General features: G+C 40.4%; 1 protein-coding gene across 1 annotated transcript in view; it reads right to left on the minus strand.

The window, feature by feature from the left end:
* Positions 1-15,119, minus strand: part of enpp2l (ectonucleotide pyrophosphatase/phosphodiesterase 2-like) — a 29,224-nt gene extending 14,105 nt beyond the window's left edge. The window contains exons 1-20 of the mRNA XM_064983653.1: positions 14,828-15,119; positions 13,359-13,464; positions 12,741-12,896; positions 12,219-12,344; positions 11,535-11,595; positions 11,174-11,271; positions 10,680-10,759; positions 10,347-10,466; positions 10,054-10,109; positions 9,467-9,532; positions 9,196-9,268; positions 8,750-8,858; positions 8,265-8,390; positions 8,094-8,125; positions 7,831-7,958; positions 6,125-6,209; positions 5,935-6,022; positions 5,626-5,795; positions 2,214-2,259; positions 667-806 (exon numbers count right to left, since the gene is read on the minus strand). Of these exons, the coding sequence (XP_064839725.1) occupies positions 667-806; positions 2,214-2,259; positions 5,626-5,795; positions 5,935-6,022; positions 6,125-6,209; positions 7,831-7,958; positions 8,094-8,125; positions 8,265-8,390; positions 8,750-8,858; positions 9,196-9,268; positions 9,467-9,532; positions 10,054-10,109; positions 10,347-10,466; positions 10,680-10,759; positions 11,174-11,271; positions 11,535-11,595; positions 12,219-12,344; positions 12,741-12,896; positions 13,359-13,464; positions 14,828-14,845 (1,884 nt within the window). The 5' untranslated portion in view covers positions 14,846-15,119. The remainder of the gene's footprint in view (positions 1-666; positions 807-2,213; positions 2,260-5,625; positions 5,796-5,934; positions 6,023-6,124; positions 6,210-7,830; positions 7,959-8,093; positions 8,126-8,264; positions 8,391-8,749; positions 8,859-9,195; positions 9,269-9,466; positions 9,533-10,053; positions 10,110-10,346; positions 10,467-10,679; positions 10,760-11,173; positions 11,272-11,534; positions 11,596-12,218; positions 12,345-12,740; positions 12,897-13,358; positions 13,465-14,827) is intronic.
* Positions 15,120-23,223: the final 8,104 nt, after the last annotated feature.

A 23,223-nucleotide genomic window follows, 5' to 3' on the forward strand; every position in this document is an offset into this window, starting at 1 on the left:
AATATGTTGTCATTGGTAACACATAGTGAAATCCCATCGCCAAACGAGAGAGAACCGGTACACAAACAGCCAGTGTTAACAAACTGCCAATACAGTGTTGCTGTATGTGATTGGGGCCATGTCATTAGTTGGTATGTGTGTGCTGTATAGTGTCTGGGTCTGTATAGCGTTCTGTTAGGTTAGTGTTACGCAAGTACCTATCCAGATTCTCTCCCCCCAATAAAACAAAACCAGGTTCATTTTAATACAAACTACAATTAACCAGTTGAGTCAAAGACCAAAATAACATTTACAGTCTCCCAACAGGAGTACTTATTGTTTTCACGCATGCTACTCCTTGCAACCACTCAAGTAAACAGAGACATTTCAAAAGAGCTTTGGAAAGATATGACCTAATGCTTTCCAAATGGTGGCTCTGGGCCGACTGGTAGGTCATAGCCAGTCCCTGACCAAAGCCTGGGCTGTGACTATGATCTTTTTTGTGTGTCTATTCTGTGGGTAAGAAGAAAACTAGAAAAGCCTTGTGGGTCACAATTCAAAAACCATTCGGCAACTACTGATCAACGACTCAACATGACCCAGGTCTGAGGACAAGCTCTCAAATCATATGGATCGACTTAAATTACTACTACTAGTTTGTTGTGTTCCATGTGATGAATAGCCTACTTGTTTGGGCACTGTGAATGACGTCCATAGGGGCATGGAGAGCTCCTGGCTGTATCCACTGATGAAGTCACTGTGGAGGAGGAGGCTATACGTCGTTTGGAAAAGAACCGCTGGTCGACCGAAGGGTAGGTGTGTGGCGTCTGTGAAAATATCAGTTAATCAAGCAAGTAGGGCAGTAGTTAACCTTAGCTCAAAATCAGTCATTTTGTTTTTGAATTCTACAGCAGGCTATGTGACTATATAATATTGTCTAAATATTGCAAACTGGATAGTTTATTTTTATTTTTAATCTTTCGACTTACCTGAGTGTTGTTGTTTCATTCAAAGTTCTAAGTTCTTTAGCTGGTTCAATAGAAGGTCCAGAATCCCCTGGCTAGTGTTTTTGGGGGATGTAGCAATGCTAGTGGAAACTAATTGTATCAGTAAGAGCATTAGCATTAGCATAAGTTAGTGTATTCAAAAGCATGGGGATAAGGCGTTGGAGCTGGCTGGAGTAACTCAGGAGTGTGTACAATGTGTAACGCTCTGCACAACGGGTTCTCGACCAACCACATTCACGTTGTCATGGTGCAACCCAGTTGAGTTGGTAAAGCTCACTCTTCAGCTTGAAATACCACCACCTGTGCCATTGAATTGCTTTTCGGTGGCTCAGCTGGCTAAGGTGTTTCAAGAGGGCGGTCACGTGTATTTGCGAGACAAAGTACGCAAGATCAATCCCTTTCAGTAGTGGACTTGTTAGCGAGGAAGCTAAGCTGTTAAGCAAGTAGCATGCCGCCTGTTACAGTGACGCCGTGCCCTGGATCTGCAGTGCGTTCATTTCAAAGGCTGGGGTGGCTGTGGACTGAGAGGGGCGAGTGTAACTGAGTTGAGTTGGTAAAGTTCACTCAGCTTGAAATACCACCACCAGCAGCATGGAATTGCTTGAATTATGGTGGCGCAGCTGGCTATGGGGATTCGAGAGTGTTTGGGATATAGAGGACACAAGAACAATCCCAGTAGAAGATGTGTGAGTGAGGAAGCAAAGCTGCTAAGCTACACAGTGCAACAGGTTACCTGTCAGATGGTTGCTAAGTTCCTAGTCACTCAGTAATTGGGAAAGTCAGGGTGTGAGTTTAAAAAGAGTTTAAAAAATTTTTTAAAAAAAGAGTTCACCCAAATTACAAAATTACAGTTTCCCCGTGAGCAGTATATGGACAAGGTAAGACAGCAAACAATGCTTTTGTTTGGTTTACCTGGTCATTAGTGTTAAAAAAACACAATATTACCAATATTAGCATTTTTGGCGTTTCATGTCATATCTTGTCACGAGAGACTCTGCCAGTTGTAATACTTTTGAATGCACCGCTAACTGATACAATCTTTCACATTTTCAAAAACTGTTAGCCTGGAGATTCTGGAAGTTGGTAAATAACCAGCAAACAAACGTTTAAATTATTTGGATTACTTCATAACACCCTAGGTAAGTGGAAAATTAGTACACACACAACAACAAAAAACACTTTAAATAAACTGTAACCGAAAAAATAAATAAAAAGATTGACACTTACCATCTACGTCTGGGCTGAATCTCTGATTGTTCTCCTCTACTTTGTTCTGTAACAGAGGAACAGAGACCTTAAAGTCCCAGTGCAGTCAAAAGCGTGATTTTCCTGTGTGTTATATACACTGAACAAAAATAAAAACTCACCCTGCAACAATTTCAAAGATTTTACTGAGTTACAGTTCATATAAGGAAATCAGTCAATTGAAATAAATTCATGAAATCTGTGGATTTCACATGACTAGGAATACAGATATGCATCTGTTGGTCACAGACACCTTAAAAAAAGGTAGAGGCGTGGATTAGAAAACCACCGTTTGCCTCAAGCGGCACAACACATCTCTTTCGCATAGAGTGGATCAGGCTGTTGAATGTGGCCTGTGGAATGTTGTCCCACTCCTCTTCAATGGCTGTGTGAAGTTGCTGGATATTGGTGGGAACTGGAAAATGCTGTCGTTGACATCAGCAAACCGCTCGCCCACACAACACCATCTGCCCGGTACAGTTGAAACCGGGATTTATTCAGCGTGCCAGTGGCCATCGAAGGAGAGCATTTGACGCAGATGAGCTTCCCGGAGACGGTTTCTGACGGTTTGTGCAGACATTTTTTAGTTGTGCAAACCCACAGGTTCATCAGCTGTCCAGGTGGCTGGTCTCAGATGATCCCTTAGGTGAAGAAACTGGAAGTGGAGGCCCTGGGCTGGCGTGGTTACAAGTGGTCTGTGCTTGTGAGGCCGGTTGGACGTACTGCCAAATTCTCTAAAACGACTTTGGTGTCACCAGATTGCTGATTATTAGGCACACCTGTCACCATCGTCACGCACAGCAGCGCGTATTGACACTCACCTGGATTACATCACCTCCTTGATTACCTGCCCTAGTTATGTCACTCCCTTTGGTTCCTTCCCCAGGTATTATTGTTTCTGTTTCATGTTGGTGCGCTGTTTGTGTTTCTTGTTTTGTTCATGTTCGTTTATTTATTAAATGCCTTCACTCCCTGAACTTGCTTCCCGACTCTACATCGTTACAGTTGGTAGAGAAATTAACATTAAATTATCTGGCAACAGCTCTGGTGGACATTTCTGCAGTCAGCATGCTATCTGCATGCTCCCTCAAAACTTGAGACATCTGTGGCATTGTCCTCAGCACAAGGTGCACCTGTGTAATGATCAGGTTGTTTAACTTCATATGGCTGGGGGGCAGTACTGAGTAGCTTGGATGAATAAGGTGCCCAGAGTAAACTACCTGCTACTCAGGCCCAGAAGCTAAGGCATGCATAGTATTAGTAGATTCGGATAGAAAACACTCTGAAGTTTCTAAAACAGTTTGAATGATGTCTGTGAGTATAATAGAACTCATATGGCAGGTAAAAACCTGAGAAAAAATCCAACCAGGAAGTGGGAAGATTGTAGGTTTTCAAATCTTTGCCTATCCACGATACAGTGTAAATGTGGTCCGATTGCACTTCCTAAGGCTTTCACAACAGTCTTTAGAACCTTGTTTCAGGCTTCTACTGTGAAGGGGGAGCAAATAAGAGCTGTTTGACTAAGGGGTCTGGCAGAATGCCATGAGCTAAGTCATGCGCGTGGCCATGAGAGCGAGCTGTGTTCCTTTTCATTTCTAAAGAGAAAGGAATTGTCCGGTTGAAACATTATTGAAGATTTATGTTAAAAACATCCTAAAGATTTATTCTATACATCGTTTGACATGTTTCTACGAACTGTAATATACATTTTTTGACTTTTCATCTGGACTAAGTGCCTGCACCTTGTGAATTTGTGAACTAAACGCGCAAACAAAAAGGAGGTATTTGGACATAAATTATGGACTTTATCGAACACAACAAACATTTATTGTGGAACTGGGATTCCTGGGAGTGCATTCCGATGAAGATCATCAAAGGTAAGTGAATATTTATAATGCTATTTCTAACTTTTGTTGACTCCACAACATGGCGGGTGTCCTTATGGCTTGTTTTGGTCCCTGAGCGCTGTACTCAGTTTATTGCATGGTGTGCTTTTTCCGTAAACCTTTTTTGAAATCTGACACAGCGGTTGCATTAAGGAGAAGTATATCTTTAATTCCATGTATAACACTTGTATTTTCATCAACATTTATGATGTGTCACGCCCTGGCCATAGAGAGGATTTATTCTCTATTTTGGTTAGACCAGGGTGTGACTAGGGTGGGCATTATAGTTTCTTTATTTCTATGTTGGTGTGGTTCCCAATCAGAGGCAGCAGTCTATCGTTGTCTCTGATTGTGGATCATATATAAGTTGTCCTTTTTCGTTTGGGTTTTGTGGGTAGTTGTTTTCTGTATAGTTTATTTGCTTTACAGAACTGTTCGTCTTTCACTTTTTTTTGTTTGATTGTTTTGATAAATAAAAATCATGAACACTTACCAAGCTGCGTTTTGGTCCGATCCTCATTCTGACGAGAGCCGTTACATGATGAGTATTTCTGTAAATTGACGTGGCTCTCTGCAAAATCACTGGATGTTTTGGAAGCAAAACATTACTGAACATAACGCGCCAATGTAAACTGAGATTTTTGGATATATGAACTTTAGCGAACAAACCATACATGTATTGTGTAACATGAAGTCCTATGAGTGTCATCTGACAAAGATCATCAAAGGTTAGTGATTAATTTTATCTCTATTTCTGCTTTTTGTGACTCCTCTCTTTGGCTGTTAAAATGGCTGTGTTTTTCTGTGACTAGGTGCTGACCTAACATAATTGCATGGTATGCTTTCGTCGTAGAGCCTTTTTGGAATCGGACACTGTGGTGCAATTAACAACAAGTTTATCTTTAAAATGGTGTATAATACTTGTATGTTTGAGGAATTGTAATTATAAGATTTCTGTTGTTTGAATTTGGCGCCCTGTACTTTCACTGGCTGTTGTCAAATCGATCCCGTTAACGGGATTTTAGCCGTAAGAAGTTAATCAGCTTTCTTCATATGCCATACCTGTGAGGTGGATGGATTATCTTGGCAAAGGTGAAATGCTCACTGAGATGGATGTAAACAAATGTGTGATTTTTATTGAATTTTTTATAAATACTTTTTTTGTGTATGGAACATTTCTGGGATATTTTATTTCAGCTCATGAATCATGGGACCAATAAAAACACATTGAATAACAGATTCCCTACATGGAACACCAGATCCCCCCCCCCCCCCTACAAAAATCAAAAAAGTTTGTTCTGAAGTGTCTGTCCTATATTTACATTTAGCAGACGCTCTTATCCAGAGCAACTTACAGCGGCAATTAGGGTTAAGTGACACTAAACAGTCTCCATTTATACTTGCATTCATCGGACATCAACCTTAGGGGTTGAAAATGGAATGGACCCCGACCCCGTTACTCAATAAAACTCTTTGAGTTGGTTCCCACTCATGACCTCCCCACTGACCTCATTGTCACAGCTACATCCCAGGTCGTAGGTTGTGGCAGAGGATGTGTCAGAGCTGGTGGGAGCGGTCACTTCCTCTGGCATGGTGGGTGTGAAAGGAGGGGCTTTCAGCATGTCATTCAGACTGCCATGGGTTCCATTGTTAGGGGCAGGAGTCAAGCCCAGGAGGTCTGAGAAATGAGATTGATTTAGTATGGAACAAAGTTTCCACTGAAACGTTCAATTTCCTAGTTATAAAATATTTATTGTAAATATCTGGTGCCAAGGAATAAGCTCTTAATAGCACTTAAGTAAAGAAAGAAATCGTACCACACATGACATTGTACAACTCAATACTTTCAAATTCTGCCACTTTTGTCTGGAACATAAAGCTTGGTCCGTAGCCCAAAAAGATTGTCTATACAGGGAACAAACATTGGAAACAATGTAAACACAAGCAGCTAAGAATATGATATCTGGAAAATGTTACAATTATATAATTTTGATTTAAGTGGTTTACCCGCATACTGGTGATCTTATTGTCAAATCCGTGGTCACCAAAGAAACCACATCTCCCAGGATTCCTCCTGTTTTCAGGCACTTTCCTGCATCACATAGAATATACAAAATAAAAAGCATTAGACAAATGCCAATTTGTCCCCAAATTCCACTTTTTAACTTAATCTAAACTCAGCAAAAAAGAAATGTTCCTTTTTCAGGACCCTGTCTTTCAAAGATAATTCGTAAAAATCCAAATAACAAAGATCTTCATTGTAAAGGGTTTAAACACTGCTTCCCATGCTTGTTCAATGAACCATAAATAATTAATGAACATGCACTTGTGGAACGGTCGTTAAGACACTAACAGCTTACAGACAGTAGGAAATTAAGGTCACAGTTATAAAAAACTTAGGACACTAAAGAGGCCTTTCTATTAATTCTGAAAAACACCAAAAGAAAGATGCCCAGGGTCCCTGCTCATCTGCGTGAACGTGCCTTAGGCATGCTGCAAGGAGGCATGAGGACTGCAGATATGACCAGGGCAATAAATTGCAATGTCCGTACTATGAGGCGCAGAAGACAGCGCTACAGAGAGACAGGACAGACAGCTGATCGTCCTCGCAGTGGCAGACCACGTGTAAAAACACTTGCACAGGATTGGTACATCTGAACATCACACTTGCGAGACAGGTACAGGATGGTAACAACAACTGCAACTGCCCGAGTTACCCCAGGAATGCACAATCCCTCCATCAGTGCTCAGACTGTCCGCAATAGGCTGAGAGAGGCTGGACTGAGGGCTTGTAGGCCTGTTGTAAGGCAGGTCCTCACCAGATATCACCGGCAACAACTTCGCCTATGGGCACAAACCCACCATCGCTGGACCAGACAGGACTGGCAAAAAAGTGCTCTTTACTAACTAGTCGCGGTTTTGTCTCACCAGGGGTGATGGTCGGATTCGCGTTTATCGTCAAATGAATGAGCGTTACACCGAGGCCTGTACTCTGGAGCGGGATCGATTTGGAGGTGGAGGGTCCGTCATGGTCTGGGGCGGTGTGTCACAGCATCACCGGACTGAGCTTGTTGTCATTGCAGGGAATCTCAACACTGTGCGCTAAAGGGAAGACATCCTCCTCCTTCATGTGGTACCCTTCCTTCAGGCTCACCTTGACATGACCCTCCAGCATGACAATGCCACCAGTCATACTGCTCATTCTGTGCGTGATTTCCTGTAAGACAGGAATGTCAGTGTTCTGCCATGGCCAGCGAAGAGCCCGGATCTCAATCCCATTGAGCGCGTCTGGGACCTGTTAGATCAGAGGGTGAGGGCTAGGGCCATTCCCCCCAGACATGTCCGGGAACTTGCAGGTGCCTTGGTGGAAGAGTGGGGTAACATCTCACAGCAAGAACTGGCAAATCTGGTGCAGTCCACGAGGAGGAGATGCACTGCAGTACTTGTTGCAGCTGGTGGCCACACCAGATACTGACTGTTACTTTTGATTTTGACCCCCCCTTTGTTCAGGGACACATTATTCAATTTCTGTTAGTCACATGTCTGTGGAACTTATTCAGTTAGTCTCAGTTGTGGAAACTTGTTATGTTCATACAAATATTTACACATGTTAAGTTTGCTGAAAATAAATGCAGTTGACAGTGAGAGGATGTTTCTTTTTTTGCTGAGTTTAGTTGACTTGATAGTACTAGTAGTGTAGAAAAATACAATACTTGGCAATGTGCCACTTTCTCTCCATGAGTAAGTGGACATCCTCAATTCTGCGGTTGTTGGCGTAGTGAAGCCGTTTTGGGAGGTGTTGTTTCAAGTAAGGCTTAAAGTGCTGGGTTGGCATTTTACACTGTAAAACAAGGTCATTACATGGACTCCGTGATTGCTTATGTAGATGACTTACAGTAAGTTCTACACAGCCAGCAAAATAACTAACAAAAACATAAGAATTGTTTTGTTTCGTAAATGTTTCATGTGTACTTACTGTAAGATTTGCCACAACTACTTTTGGGTCGTCTGAAAAATTGTAAACATAAAAAAGTAAAACAGCTATGTAGGAAAATATGTTCTAGAAAGAAAGAAAGGTGCGTGAACACATTCTAGTTCACACATCTATCCAGCTATGTCCATTCTCTTACAGTACTGTGTAACTCACAGGTGGTTGACTTGGGATCCCGGGCCCGGATTCTCCCAAGAGATCCAGGGATCAGATTGATCTCATCCACGTTCACAGGATAGTTACTGAGGAACTCAGTCCTTTCACAGTGGGCCTCCTCCATTCCTAGGGGCAGAAAGAGACAAGTTATTTTTATGTAATTTATTTAATTAAAATGAATTTGAATTGTATTTAACTAGGTAAGTCAGTTAAGAACAAATTCTTATTTACAATGACGGCCTTACGCATAAGCCAAGGTTAGTAAACATTTCCCATGGAACAAAAGTCGACATGAGACTTCACAATAACTTCATTTAATGGTTCCAAAATGTTTTTCTGGTTGCAGACATCAAATAACAAGATTACAACAAGGTAAATATGTATTTTTTCACACTGTTATCAAGACATCAGGGAAATCTGTTTTTGTGTTATTCGGTCAGTTAACCAGAGTAGACATAGGCTCCTTGTGGCCCGTTGTTCCATACCATGGTCTCCAACGACAATGATGTTAACACAGCGGTGTAGGTTCATCTGCTTCAGGCCGTTCATCAGCTGACCAATGACATTATCAATCTCCCTCAGGGGGTTGTCCAACTATAACACACAAAGGTTACTACAGTAAGCCATACCTCAACAACAATCTCTGGAATTTGTCATTTGTGGTTCATGACGATATTTGACCTGTATTTACAGTATTAATGTGTAAAAATGCGTAAATATCACCAAAGTTAGAGACCGCAACATGATTTAGCTCTTTATCCCCTTAAGATGAGTTGCTCTTACGTGAACCCCTCCCCCACAACACCCACCCCGCCCCATAGCAACCATCAACTATCTCTGGCCTAATCTCATCCACCAGCCGGCTCTCTCTCTGTCGAACCAATTCGGGACTGGGGACGAGGTTATGTCTGGCCCAATCAAAGGAGCTCACCTCGTTGCTGAAGGGTCCCAGTCTGTGTCCGAATGTGTCGGGCTGCTCTGAGTGGACAGCGTATACATAGGGCCTAGAAATATCACACAGACACACAGCTCAACCTCTGACCTATTCAGTACAGTACAGCAGCTTGATTCTCCTATCTATTAATACTCTTATAAGGCTGAGTAGCTTAGTCCATCTCTGAGTCTTTTGGGGAAATTGGTGGAAGTGAGGTTGGTGCAGATTGATGTTCATATTTAATGAGCAATGGGGACGAATATCTAACCTCTCATCGTCAGGAAGACTAAGCCAACGCAGGATGGTCAGGATTCTCCTCTCCAGTGGAATCACCCTGCAACGACAGACATGTCAGTCAAGTATACTTGCATGTATCTCATGACTTAGTTCTAGAATAACTACATGTTATGAGGGTACATTATTTTGCTAAAAGAAATATCAACCAAAGTGTTTGCCTGGCAGTCTAACATGTGTTTATGCTAATTAGTGAAGCTCGCTAGCAAAACAAGCTGGGCTCTAGGCTACCATGCTTTGGAAGCTCAATGGCCAATGTGTCTGATTTGCGTGGGGGGGGCATTGTTTGTATGGATGTGCCGCAGGAAGGACCAGCCCCATCGTCATTATTAGTTAATAGATGTGCAAATGATTTGCACTATTTCAGTAAAATCACAACTTATTTGCATTTATATTGACCCTTATTATCATCTTTATATTAAGTTTCACCACTCAGTATTAATGTTTTATAAATAACGAATGGTCTTGGTTTTTTAATCAACTGATCAATTATTTGTTGTGTCATTTTGCTCTAACAGGCCACCGTCGTTGACGGTCAAAATAGAGACCAAGTTAACTCACCACGGCCAGAAGAAGGTTCCTGCCTTCACCCCTTGCTTCTCTGCAGTGATCCAGATCTACAGATGCATGGAAACAGGTATTGTTCCAAGCACAGATATAAAACATGAGGCATACAGTATGCAACCAGAAAAAAACATTCATTTATTTTCTTATCCATTCCTAACCACTTGATGTTGCTCCAAGTTACTATCTTACATTAGAAATGTCATTGTGATTCTGCAAACCTTTAGTGTATTTCCCTAAGTTTAAAAATGGTGTAAGTGTGAAGAAATGGACAGTGTCTGTGCACTTACAGGTTGGCCACCCCACCAGCGGTGGTTCAGTTTCTCTCTCCCCCTCAGGCTGAAGTTGGCGTCAAACACAGGGTCATGCATGGAGTTGCCCACTATTCCATGAGACTCGGGATATAGTCCCTTGAAAACATCACAACTCATAGATATACCAGCGAAACATAATTGACGAAGATCTGTATAAAAGTTGTTACAATGTTATTATAATGCATCATGTAACATGTTGTTACAATGTATATGATTTGGGATCCATCTAATTGAAAACATATTTTATTTCAAGTTTCAATAAAACAGTGGTATATTCATATGGACATGCATCGGAATAAGTAACCATACCGTGGCAAGAGTATACAAATTGGGGAACGTTTTGGAAGGGTACACTGGTCGCATGTAGGGGGCATGAGTGCCACATGTTCCTATATGGAAAGAAATGAGCAAATAATCAATATATTATCAGTAGCCTAGAATCATTCATCACACTGCATGAACTCTAAAGTGAAAGCACCAAACTTCAACTCATCCATTCCAGTCTAAAATCTAATAGTAGTGTAGAGTAGAGGAGAGGAGAACGTTGTTTTATTCCTAGAGAACCGTATGCCTTCTAGGGAGTTTTTCCGAGCCACTGTGCTTCTACCTCTGCATTGTTTGCTCTTTGGGGGTTTTAGGCTGGGTATCTGTAAGGCACTCTGTGACAACTGCTGATGTAAACAAGACATTTATAAAATACATTTGATATGTAACTAAGTCGCTTGGGTTCCTGACTTTGTCTGCCTTCAACAACAGTATAGCTACACTATGGCCTATCTAGTGTCAGAGTGGGAGTGACTTACTCAGTTTCTCCATGTTGGGGATCACCGCTTTGCCCTTCTTCATGTAGGAGTCCCGGAACCCATCCACCGACAGCATGATCAGAGGAGGGCGGATAAACCTGGGAATAAGGACCAAATACTCAAAAGCTGTCATGGAAAATTAACTGTTGATGGGATGTCACTTGTTTAGTTTACACAAATGATATGGGAACCATATGGCCCTGTAGTGTTAGGTCAAAAGGTGCCCACCGGGCTACTGGTTCCAGTCCAAGTTGGAGGCGACTGCTGTGCTGCTGCCCCTTTCCCCCAGACCATAAAGCCACTGTCACTGTTTCTGAGGATAATATCATTAACGTTTATTGAGTTTTTGATTCAAACTTACCCGGCAGGACATTCAGGGCCTGTGATCTCCTCACACTCATCGTCCACCCATTTAGTGTCTCCTGCAAATAGGAGAATTTGAAAAGTTAAAGTCTAGCGCAAGTCTGCAAAAGTCTGTTGCCGGTGCATTGTAATTTGATTCAGAAGAAGATTTTCCCTGACACTGCTTGTTGCAAAGTTTCACTTCTTCATTTTGAAAGTATTTGGATGATCAAAGCTTGTCAGAGTGTGAGAAGAATAGAAAACATGCATGCAATGTAGAACCCTCAAACTCAACTCGGGACCTCGAAGACAGTTTCACTGCGTATTTTTCACTGCTGCCATTTAATCAGGGACTGATTTAGACCTGGGACTCCAGGTGGGTGCAATTAATTATTAGGAATAAACAGAAAACCAGCAGACTCTGGACCACAAGTGTAAGAGTTGAATACCCCTGATGTAGAATGTGAAAGTTACTATGTATATAAGAGACTCACAACTTTCTATAGGTTCATTGTAGTGTAAACAACAGTGAAACTAATGCACTTCTGCAGTCCAAAGGGAAAATGCACAACAAGAACCCAAATCCCACATTCTACTTTTCCTTCTAACCAACTGCCTTCTCATTTGGTTCCAATACGGAATGAACTGAACAAAATTAACTTTCTTCAAAAGCCTTTCATACATCCCTAGTTCGAGTGTGTACCTTTGCAGAGGGCTTTGTAGTTGGTGCAGCAGTCTCCTCTCGCCAGACAGTCTTCTGAGCAGTGGCAAGCGTGGTCATCGTTTCTCGTCTCCCCACAGCGATCTTCACTGCACTCAAAGCTCCCCGCTGCACCAGGGAAGAGACATAAGAGTCTGTATTCAGCATCAACAACTAGCTACTACAAAACCATAGTCATGACTCATGCACACACACAAAATCAGATAGCAAATTCCATATCAGCCATTGTTTAATTTGGTGTACATTATTTTTAACAGTAGTGGATGGTTATACTCTGTGCATACTGGGGAATATAACTGGGTGGTTCGAGCCCTGAATGCTGATTGGCTGAAAGCTGTGGTTAATCAGACCGTATACCACAGGTATGGCAAAATATTTATTTATACTGCTCTAATTACATTGGTAACCAGTTTATATTAGCAATAAGGCACCTCAGGGGTTTGCCAATATACGTATCACGGCTAAGGGCTGAATCCAGGCACTCTGTATTGCGGGTATACAAACCTGTTTTTAAACAGTGCTCGTCGAAATCTGAGCAGCAGCTGTAGTAGGTTTTGCACAAGTTGTCACATCTGCAACCTGGCGGTAAAGCTTCCTCCAATTCAAAACATCTGCCCTTGCATGATCCTGCGGAGCTAACCCACAGGGAGTCTGAGAGAGCTGGGACAATAGAACACAATTAGCATCAGCGCTAACGAGACACACCGACACACCAACAAGTGATTGACACAACGTCCTTAATATGGACACCATACTCGCTAGCAAAGACTTCAGCGTACTGAAGACGTAGCCTGGTAAACACAATTTGTGTGTGCTACACATAATAGGCTATGGCATCATGATGACACAAATGACCACGGCTAAAGGCAACCAGGCAGCAGGAAATGTTACGTCAATCTTAAATATTGGGTTACAACTGTAAGTCTATTAGCCTACAGTTCCAGAAAAAAGGTGCAATATGGAAGAAAAGGTACAGTGGTGATGCCAATGAACAGTTTCCATCCTTGAACGGACAAAACAGTTCCATTACTCTCTATTTTATTATACTGTAATAAAACCATTATTAGTCAACTGTGTCAGAGCAGGAAAGGCCAAATGTCAACACATCGATCCACGTCTCACTTTTGGTTTGGGGCGGAGATCCCGCATCTTCTCCAGGTCCACTTGCTTGAAAGACATATGCCACGCTAACACTGGATCCCGCAAGGAGTGCGAAGAGAACAACTGCCTGAGAATAAGAGATAGACGTCACCCTGAAGCTGTTCACGCAACATCAGAATCAAGGAGTCAAGCCTAGAACATTAGGTAATCCACCTGATGACTTCAAACAAATCTCCAAATCCTTTTTTACTGGTACAAAAATACCAGTTATAGGTAGGTACTGTGACAACTTAGATATGTGTACACTGGTTGATGTCAAATACATTCAAATACTCAAGCTGAGCATGATTTAGCCTACACTGTACAATTGAACCAATAGAATAGTCCCAAAAAATCAAGTGCCCTTAAATAGGGTAGTTGAAAGCATTTGACCTATAGCCTATTTTTGACTCAGGTCTGATGATAGCACCATCACATTGACAAATATTCTGTTATTACTAGTGTGTGTTGAGCTTGAAATATGATCAAACAAACCAGAGTGTCATTGAAGAGAGGAACATAATATTGTTAATTTTGAAGTTCTCCTTTAAAATCATCACAACTAGTGGTTGCCTTTTGTTATTCCATAAGCAGCCCACGGTTTGAAGTTTGAAGAGAGGTTTGTTTTTCAATTGGAGGATAGACAAGCTGAATTTATGTATAACTTGATTGGCAAAATATTTCATACACAAATATCGCTATTTGAAAACGATCCCCCTGTTTATTGTCTTTTTGAAAGTTATTGACAATGGTTTAAAATAGTCCAAACAAGCCCTTTATGTTCACAATCTTTGTAATTTGATCCCTGATTAGACCACCCTGTGTATTTTTGTATGCTCAGGTCTATGTGAAATTGTCCAAAACAAAAATCTTAGCAGATACTGATATTTGTGTCAGCGAAGAGAATAGTTTATATAATGAATCGCATTCATTTAAGTTATCAGTCTGAGCAGACGATTCCTGTCACTCATTGATTGCATCGCTATTGATTCAAGTTCATCTGAACTGCTGCACTTAAAACGATACATCTGACACATAGTCAGTCCTATTGAGTTTCAGTTGAAACATTTACTCTCAAATAAAATCTTCAATTAAGAAAATGTAAAATAATGTGTTGCCGAACATAACGGAGCCTTACATGACTATACAAAATATTAATCACTAGCCAATTTAGCATGTTTACTTGCCCGGGTAAACAAGTGCGTGTGCCACTATTTACAGACTGTATGTAGCCTACCGACAATTTGGCTATTCATCTGTTGTTTATTTTTCGTAGTTAATGCATTATGCACAGGATTAATCATTACATACGTTTTATTATAGCTCGCTTGCAAGATCTGGACGCCTGTTGCAAGGACGCATTTAGCATTTTGTCAGGTTGCCCAAAAGAAATCCAAGAATATCATGACTACATTTCATAATATAACAATTATGAAACAATCTTACCGTACCAATTTTACCAGTAACATGTTCCAAATAGCGTATCCTCTTAGTGCATTCTTCAAAAGTGTCAAAAGAAATGGTGGGCAAAGTCCACCCTGACCGTTCTGAATCGATGGACAGGGCGCTGGGGTTCAGCGCTGTTCAGTTGTCTTGCTCAATTTGTTTTTTGCTGCAAACCAATGCGGATTAAGTAATGGTGACAGCTGCGCTCTGGTACAATGGTGCTGCTGGCAGATGATCTGTTAACCACAGTCAGCACTAAACTGTGGGTTCACTCCTACGCACGACCCGCGCAATGACCGAGGGAGAGTGAGAGACGCTCAGAGAGAGAAGGGGTGGGTTTTTATAACACTTTCTCAACTACAGTTTATGTTGAAATAACAGCTGTGAAAATAATTTTAGAAAAGACCACAACAATAACTTTTGGCCTTGGGACCATAGCGAAATTTCCACACCCCCCAATATTCAGAATGTCCCGAAATAATTTCTTTAAAAAATATGAATTGGCTTTAATGGTCGACTTTTGGCAAGAAAAACATTCTCAGAAATGGGGTGTTTCTTTGGTGGTTCATCATTGTGCCATTCTGCGCTGCGACCAGCATAGCTCGTTCGTTAGCTAAGTTAGCCACTTGTAGCTAACCAGCAACTCCTCTAGTGTGTTGATGTCATTTCACATATATATATTATTTTTTTTTTGGGGGGGGGGGCTGTAGAGATCAGTAAGAAATGGCACTTCTGTAGCTAAATATCTAATCATTATTTTTATTTAGTCTTTCATTCACTACCTGGTATGATTGTGCATTGATCAGTTGTACAGTTTAAAGCTATTATTTTTTAGTTTTGTCTCAAAGTCAACCTTTAAAGTAAGTGTTAGCAGATTTCTATGAAATATGACCTATAATTAATTACAATATAAGTTAAATAGTTTTCCTTCCAAAATATTGTAATTAAGTATGTTAAAAAGCAGCTTTTCTGTGTTGGAATTGTGTGGGCGCATACCGGTCATTAAAAATATTCATGCGAGTTAAACGCTGATTGGCCAGTTTATCATCCTCAGCATTTTTTTAAATACCAAGCATTTTGAGGTGTTTTTTTTTTTAAGTGTTTTTTTTTTCTCTCCAATTCATGCCGTAGCCACAAATATGAGTATAGGATGAGTCAACAACATTATTTGGGTATGCCTTAACATAATATTAACTTTTAAAAGTTAGATTTTCACTGGACAGTTACTTTAAAATTGCAAAAATGTATGTCAGCCACAGGGAAAACTGTGTAGAATTGCAGGAAATGCATTTTAAAATGTAAACAAAGATTCTGGGGGAGGACCCCCAGTCTACTGTTCGTCTTTCCCAATATCTACACCCTTGCATGGGAGGGTGAGTGCACAGAGTGATTCCATGTTTACCATAGGCCTGTAATGTATGTCAGATATGGCATGTGTACCCTTGTTGACCTCTACTTGTGGTGCTATGGGTTTGACTTGAAATTGACACTTTATTGAAATATGTTTTGGAAATGCATGGAAAGCACTCCTTTTGCCATTTGTCATTTCCTGTGTGATTATGCTCTTAATTCATCAAGCCCAAAAGCAAAGATGAAAGTATTTTGATACTGAATGGGGCAATGCATATTTGAGGTAAGAGTCCTCAATTTAATTTACTACAACAAATACACCCCATTCTGTCTCATTTACCAATCATTCTGTTCTGTTTATTGAGTCAAAGGGGATGTCACAATGCAAAGGGAACAGTTACTCAATGCTACTCTCAAGGCTAGAAGTATAGAGGGTTCAAACAGCCCACAGGGGCATCCTTCAGTGCATGCTGATATACAGTACAGTACACAATGTCATATTCCACTCATTTAGCAGGGGCTCTATTCCACAGCATTATAAAGGCACCAATGGTACCAATTCTCAGAAATCTATTTTTTTTCTGGTAGTCAAGCCCTTTACAGGAGGGAGGCTCTCTGTCACTGCTTTACTATTTTGAAACTAATCAGGACAAACTTTGCTTGAGGGCATCCACTTCCTAAAATGTACTCCGATGTTATGAAATATTTATCAAACAATGGTGTTTTGTTCAGTCGTAGGAGGCTTAGGTAGTTATGGGTAGCTGTTGAATGACACAGCATTAAGACTCAAAGCTTGTCCTGTCTCATTCGGCAATTCGGCCTTTGGAGTGGATTACCTGGCATGGCCACTGAGCAATTTGATTGGGCAGTGAACCTCTGCTACCTGGGGCTATGCTTACCTCCCTGATCCTACAGGAAGTTGGATCGCATAGGGTTTCAACTTCCATGTCACCTGGGGACCAGATTCATTAAAACAATTCTCTCTATACTCAAATAAGCTTATGCTGACATTCGTTGAGAGCAAAGTGAAAGAGCACACTACAGTACTTTGGACAAAGTTTGCAAATATTTGCCCCACTACACACACACACACACACACACACTCAAGTCACCTGTAACAACATAAAGATTAAGGTTGAAGGGACAGTTCATCTAGGTCTATATGCCTCAATTAAAGTGAATGGAGAAGATAGGATTTTATTTGGTGCTTATCCATCTGGGGCATGTAGCTGGATCTACGCAACCATGGAATCCTAATGACAGACTACTTTTGAGGTCTGAAAACATTATGATTTCGAAGAGAACTGTCCCTTTTAATACAGCATGGTACATTTGTGTATGTTACCCTTTTCTTGGAATACGTATTTCATGTAATGTTTACATGTAATCTTAGCAACCCATAACCAAATCTGGCTTGACTGCTGGCTTTCCCGCCAGCGTCTTGATTTGGGTCTGGGGTGGGAAAGGCTGAGATGTTTCACCTCGTACAACTGGCGGAACCATGGTGGATCCTATCTGGTAGCAGACAAGTCAACACACCCTCACCTCTTAAAATGTCAGTCAAGTCTATTGCCCAAATGAATGCCTCCATTTTGAAAATTCTAAAGATGCCAGACAGGTGTAGGTGCACTCATGCATGATTCGTCCAAATAAACAGTGATGCAAAATCCAGAACACCAATATAATTATTCCTCATAATACTCATATCCCACAGCCTACGGACAGATGCAACATTTTATTGTTTTATGTTATTCATGTTGTTTATTGCTCATAGTGTGTAGTGGAGAGTTGACTTCAATGTCACCCACACAGCCCACTGACGTAGGACCACTGAACATGTGCAAACAATACAATGTAACTAAAATAAACATATTTGAACTTGTCCCGCACGCTGAGAGGCTGGTTCAGGGGATATCATTTCTTTCTAGTATTTTTAAGGCCAAGCCAGTATTCACAAGTCTGAGCATTGTGAGAGTTGACAGTTTGCTGCTTGAAAGGCTTGCAGGTTTGAGGCAGTATGTCTCTATGCTCTGCAAATCTTAAACATCAGCAGCTTCAAAAGACATGGAATTAGTGCAAAACTCAAACGGGGATGATTTCTGTCCTTTGACAGTTACATATCTTGAAAACGTGATCGATGACTAGCAAAACATTTGGGGAATACTAAATATCTGAAGGTGTATCAGTTGTTGGGAACTTCAAAGTCATTGGAGGAAGTGGAGGACCATTCCTCTATTTGAATTTAAGAAAAAAAATATGAGACAAAAACATAATTTTAGATTAATCTGTACTGAATAAATATAATAATGTCCAGATACTAAATACAAAATCTGGATGAAAACACTGTTTTTCAATGGTCTACAGTTGTCTCAACAGTACACCCTATAGGTGAGGGTGGCATTTTTCTGTCCTCCTCTATGTTCCCATTCAGTATTTAAAAACGGTCCATCGCTTTATAATTGACACATTCCTGAAATCCCAGTTAGTTTGTTTAGCCAAAGAGTTTGAAACCTAACTGGTTTAAACTGTGAATATAAACAGCTGATGAAGCGTTTGCAGCAATGCAATAAGCAGACACAATCTGATACATATGTCGTGAATGTTCCCTTCTGTTCTACTGCATTCAGCACCCATGTGTCTTCATCTGTCCATTTTTCTATAGTTATTAAACGTATCGGTGGGACATTTTGCAAGTTTCTGGTCCAACTTCACACCATTGCTGTTTTGAAAGTTAACTTGTCTTTTGGATTTTTTACATTCTCCAGGGAAGAATGAACAGATAGCCAATTAGATCTCTTGCAGTAGCATTTGACATATTTCCCATCCAATCAAATGATTGAATGAACTGACATGCGAAGATATTTGGGGGAGAGAATCATTTTTACAGTTTTTCTCAATTGCTAAAACACAATTTCTGAAACCTTGCTCCATTTCCTGAAAACATTAAACACACTACCTCATCTTCAAGCACTATTTACATAACCTCTGACTCCTCTTGCAAAATCAAACATTCGCCTCAAAACAGTTTTTACCTGTGTTCAAAATCAAACACTGCTCTCAAATCATAAACAAAGTGATCTAAATGATATACACTCTCAAGCAATCAGTAAACAATACACCAAAAAATAGAAAACACATTGTTCAAAACATACAATCCTCAGGGAGAAGTACATTTTTAATTAAAAAAATATACATATTTTTTCCGTCATTGTCTTTTGATGAACGAAAACATGATCTATCATAGTAGCTCAAAATTGATCAGAAATTACTACTCTGCTTTGCTCTTTGCAATTTTGTATTTTGTTCTTCCTCCTCCTTGTACCCCTATTTTTACAGTACTGTACCATGAATCTCACAAACTTGTCCTTTGTCTCTGTGATACTGTAATTCTTGTTCTTTGTTGATATGAACCTGCAACCAGTCAAAATCTATTGAGCAGTCAGTACTGTTACAGTTTTCTCAGTCGCTTTGGTGCATTTCTTAGATCAAAAGTGCAATTCTTGATACTACTTGTACAAATTCCAAATCATCTAGTCACTTCTGCACACCATTAAAGCAATTTCTTATTCCTTTGAACAAATTGCAATTGATAATGTACAAGTGTCAGCTTTTTTCCACATTATCAATTGCTCATGTCATGTTGATCAAAATATAGTAGATGGTTCTCTGTTGAATAGTCTTACCCCTCAAAACATCTAGGCATTAGTTCCTTGCATAAGCCATTACATGCAAAATTGTGCAAAATTGTTGACCTATTTGTCATAAACTGTCAAGCACATTTCTATTAGACCTTTTGTACAAACACATGAATTGATGAATCGTGCAGGTAAAATTGACCCTCACTCATGAAGGAATGTAAAGTGTTAGTTCAACCAACAATCAACCGGGGCGGCAGGGTAGACTAGTGGTTAGAGCGTTGGACTAGTAACCGGAAGGTTGCAAGGCCGTCATTGAAAATAAGAATTTGTTCTTAACTGACTTGCCTAATAAAATTAAAAAAACAGTTGTCTGAATTGCTCAAATGTGCATCTCATGAAGAATCTATTGGCAAGCATATATAGACAGACCACAACACAGAGTTGCAATTTTCCAATAATGGATGGACCAGGAAACGAACAGGGTCAACAGCCAAGAGGAGTAAAACAGAGGCAGAAGAGGACATAGGCGCATATCTGATGACATAAGGGCCACTATTGTAGACCATGTTGAGGCGTGTGGAAGGGTGCAGCCGAATATTGGGAGATCAACCGTGTTCTCAATAGTTAAAACATCTTGAAGAGAGAACAGGTATGTCCACCAATGTACAGTGCACTGTTACTGTATAAAAGCAGTATACTGTATACTTCCTACAATGCTTCATATTACAGTAGTCCACTTGTATTTCACAGCATACAGAAATATACTCTATGCAGATACGTACTGCACCTTACATGCACCCACCTGTATGTTTTACAGTAAAATGTGTGTTCGCATAGTTTTTGTCTATGTGAAAGTGTGCGATGCATCACTGCATTTTTCCCCACATAGGACTGCAAGATTACCTCAAACCGGTGGCAGAGGACGCCTTTTCATACCTCAACAGTAGGAGGCTATTTGCACCATGGTCCGAGCTAACTATGTCATGAGACTCAGGGAAATTACAAAGGACCATTATAGAAGACAACGATGTCTTTGAAAACATCCATATGGTTAGCATCTCAACAATCGACAGGGTGCTGCATAGAGAGGATTTGCCAAAGTGTGTGGTCATTTGTGATAATGTGAGTTTCCATCGATCAAACATCATAAGGCAATGGTTTGTGGCCCACCCGAGGATGATCATAGAATTCCTCCAACCTTATTTACCATTCCTTAACCCAATTGAGGAGTTCTTTTCAGCATGGAGGTGGAAGGTGTACGATCGTCAGCCACACACATTGATGACCCTGCTGGCTGCAATGGATGCAGCATGTGAGGACATCACAGTAGACGCCTGCATATGATGGATAAGGCATTCCAAAAGATTCTTTCCACCTTGCATTGGAAGACAAAATATCCGGTGTGATGTGGATGAGAATATGTGGGCCGACAGACAGGAACGTCTGGATGTGTAGAGACAGCACAACAGTGCTGCGGGCAAAGTTGTGCCTTAGGGGTGGTTTCCTGTGTTTCTTTCTAATTTATTTATTTTTTCCTTTGTGCCCCTTGGGTTGTCCAGTCTCTTTCAATCAATAACCCACATACAGTAATATGTAAATAGTACTGTTGAAATTGATATATGCCATAGAAGTGCAGCCTTGTGCATTTTCAATACAGTAACTTTCATCCAAACTGTAGCCTACATCAGGTAATACTGTCAAAGTACACAGTTACATTGACAACATGCCTAAACATTTTGACGACCTTGTTCGTGAACAATGACTCAATGACTTATCATTCTGATGACACTGACATGATCATTGGCATGAATATTTACTTTTGAGAGATGTACTAAGGATTTTTAGTGACTGACTAGCTTTAGAAACATATCTACTGTATATTGCAGTTTATAAAAAATGTTCTGAGAAATGCACTTATTATTTTGCACATGTTAGAGATGATGTGAAAAATGCACCAAAGCGACTGAGAAAAACTGTAATAAATGGAAAGCACAATGTTCAGGGCCATACAATTCATCCATTGTACAGTATACAGCCTACAATGCACAGTACTACAGTATCCATTCTCAGACTTTCTCCTTCCCACCTTCAACAACCTGTTTGCTCTCTGAACTGGCTTATATTGGTTGTGTCGCATCATTTGAAACAGGTTAAATCAATGTTGAGTGGTTGTGTTCAATCAATGACATATGTTCTCTATTTGTATTTGATTGTTGCCACTTGTGTTTACCAGTATGGATGCATTAGAGTGCAGAAAGTGTTTTGAGAATGTGTTTAGAGTTTTGCTGAAAAGTCTAAGTGAGATCTGCAAATAGTGTTTTACCATGTGAAATGGTTTAAGGTATTGACAACAGACTGCATAATTAGCTAAATGAGTCCAGGCAACTGAGAACTTTGTTCAGCCAATGGGTTTTAGTGTTTTAGCAATTGAGAAAAACTGTAATAGCATCTAGCGAAACACCCTGCCGCAGTTTCATTAAAAGGCTGAGAGATGGGGCTAGAGAAATGTAACCACTCTCAAATGTATAGGCTTAGCTATGGATGCAAGGACTGACCATCCATGATATCAAAAGTATCATGTTAACTATGGTTTGAGGCTATACAGTGTCTGTTAACATTTACTTTATTTACAAACATTGGAGTTAAACAAGCTTATATTTTGGGTTCTGATGCAGTTGAACTAAACAGTTGAACTAAACTCATGAGGCATTTATAAGTTAAATTCTTCATGAATCAATTGGAACATATCCTTCATTAACAAGTCCAAAAAATGGATGTAGGAATTGCAGATTGCCGCTTCAAACAAAGTTGAACCGTGGTGCTGTAGTATCGGCCGCTAGATGAAAAATAGGTATTTTTCCAAATAATTTTCATCCATCGTCCCCAATTTCACAAGTCTAAATCCGACACTGATATAAATGTACAGAAACATATGTTCTACCATCTGAGCTGGGACCCTTGAACCCCTCATTCTGAAACGTACCCTCTCTGCTGGTGAATAGTGGTACTGGTTGTGAATAGTGGTAACATCATATCTACTTCTGAGTAAACTACGGTCATAGGAGTCTTTGTTAAAAAGCACTGTTACTGTACAACTACAAATATAAACCTGGCTGGATCATGACTGCTTGTCAGTTAACTTGTCCATTGTTGTCCCTCACCAACTTTAAACATCTGCTATCTGAGCAGCAAACCGATCGCTGCAGCTGTACATAGTCCATCGGTAAATATCCCACCCAATTTACCTACCTCATCTCCATACTGATTTATTTATTTGCTTTTCTGCTCTTTTGCACACCAGTATCTCTACCTGCACATGACCATCTGATCATTTATCACTCCAGTGTTAATCTGCAAAATTGTAATTATTCGCCTACCTCCTCATGCCTTTTGCACACAATGTATATAGACTC

Source organism: Oncorhynchus masou, chromosome 13 (assembly GCF_036934945.1).
Source record: "Oncorhynchus masou masou isolate Uvic2021 chromosome 13, UVic_Omas_1.1, whole genome shotgun sequence".
NCBI lineage: Eukaryota > Metazoa > Chordata > Actinopteri > Salmoniformes > Salmonidae > Oncorhynchus > Oncorhynchus masou.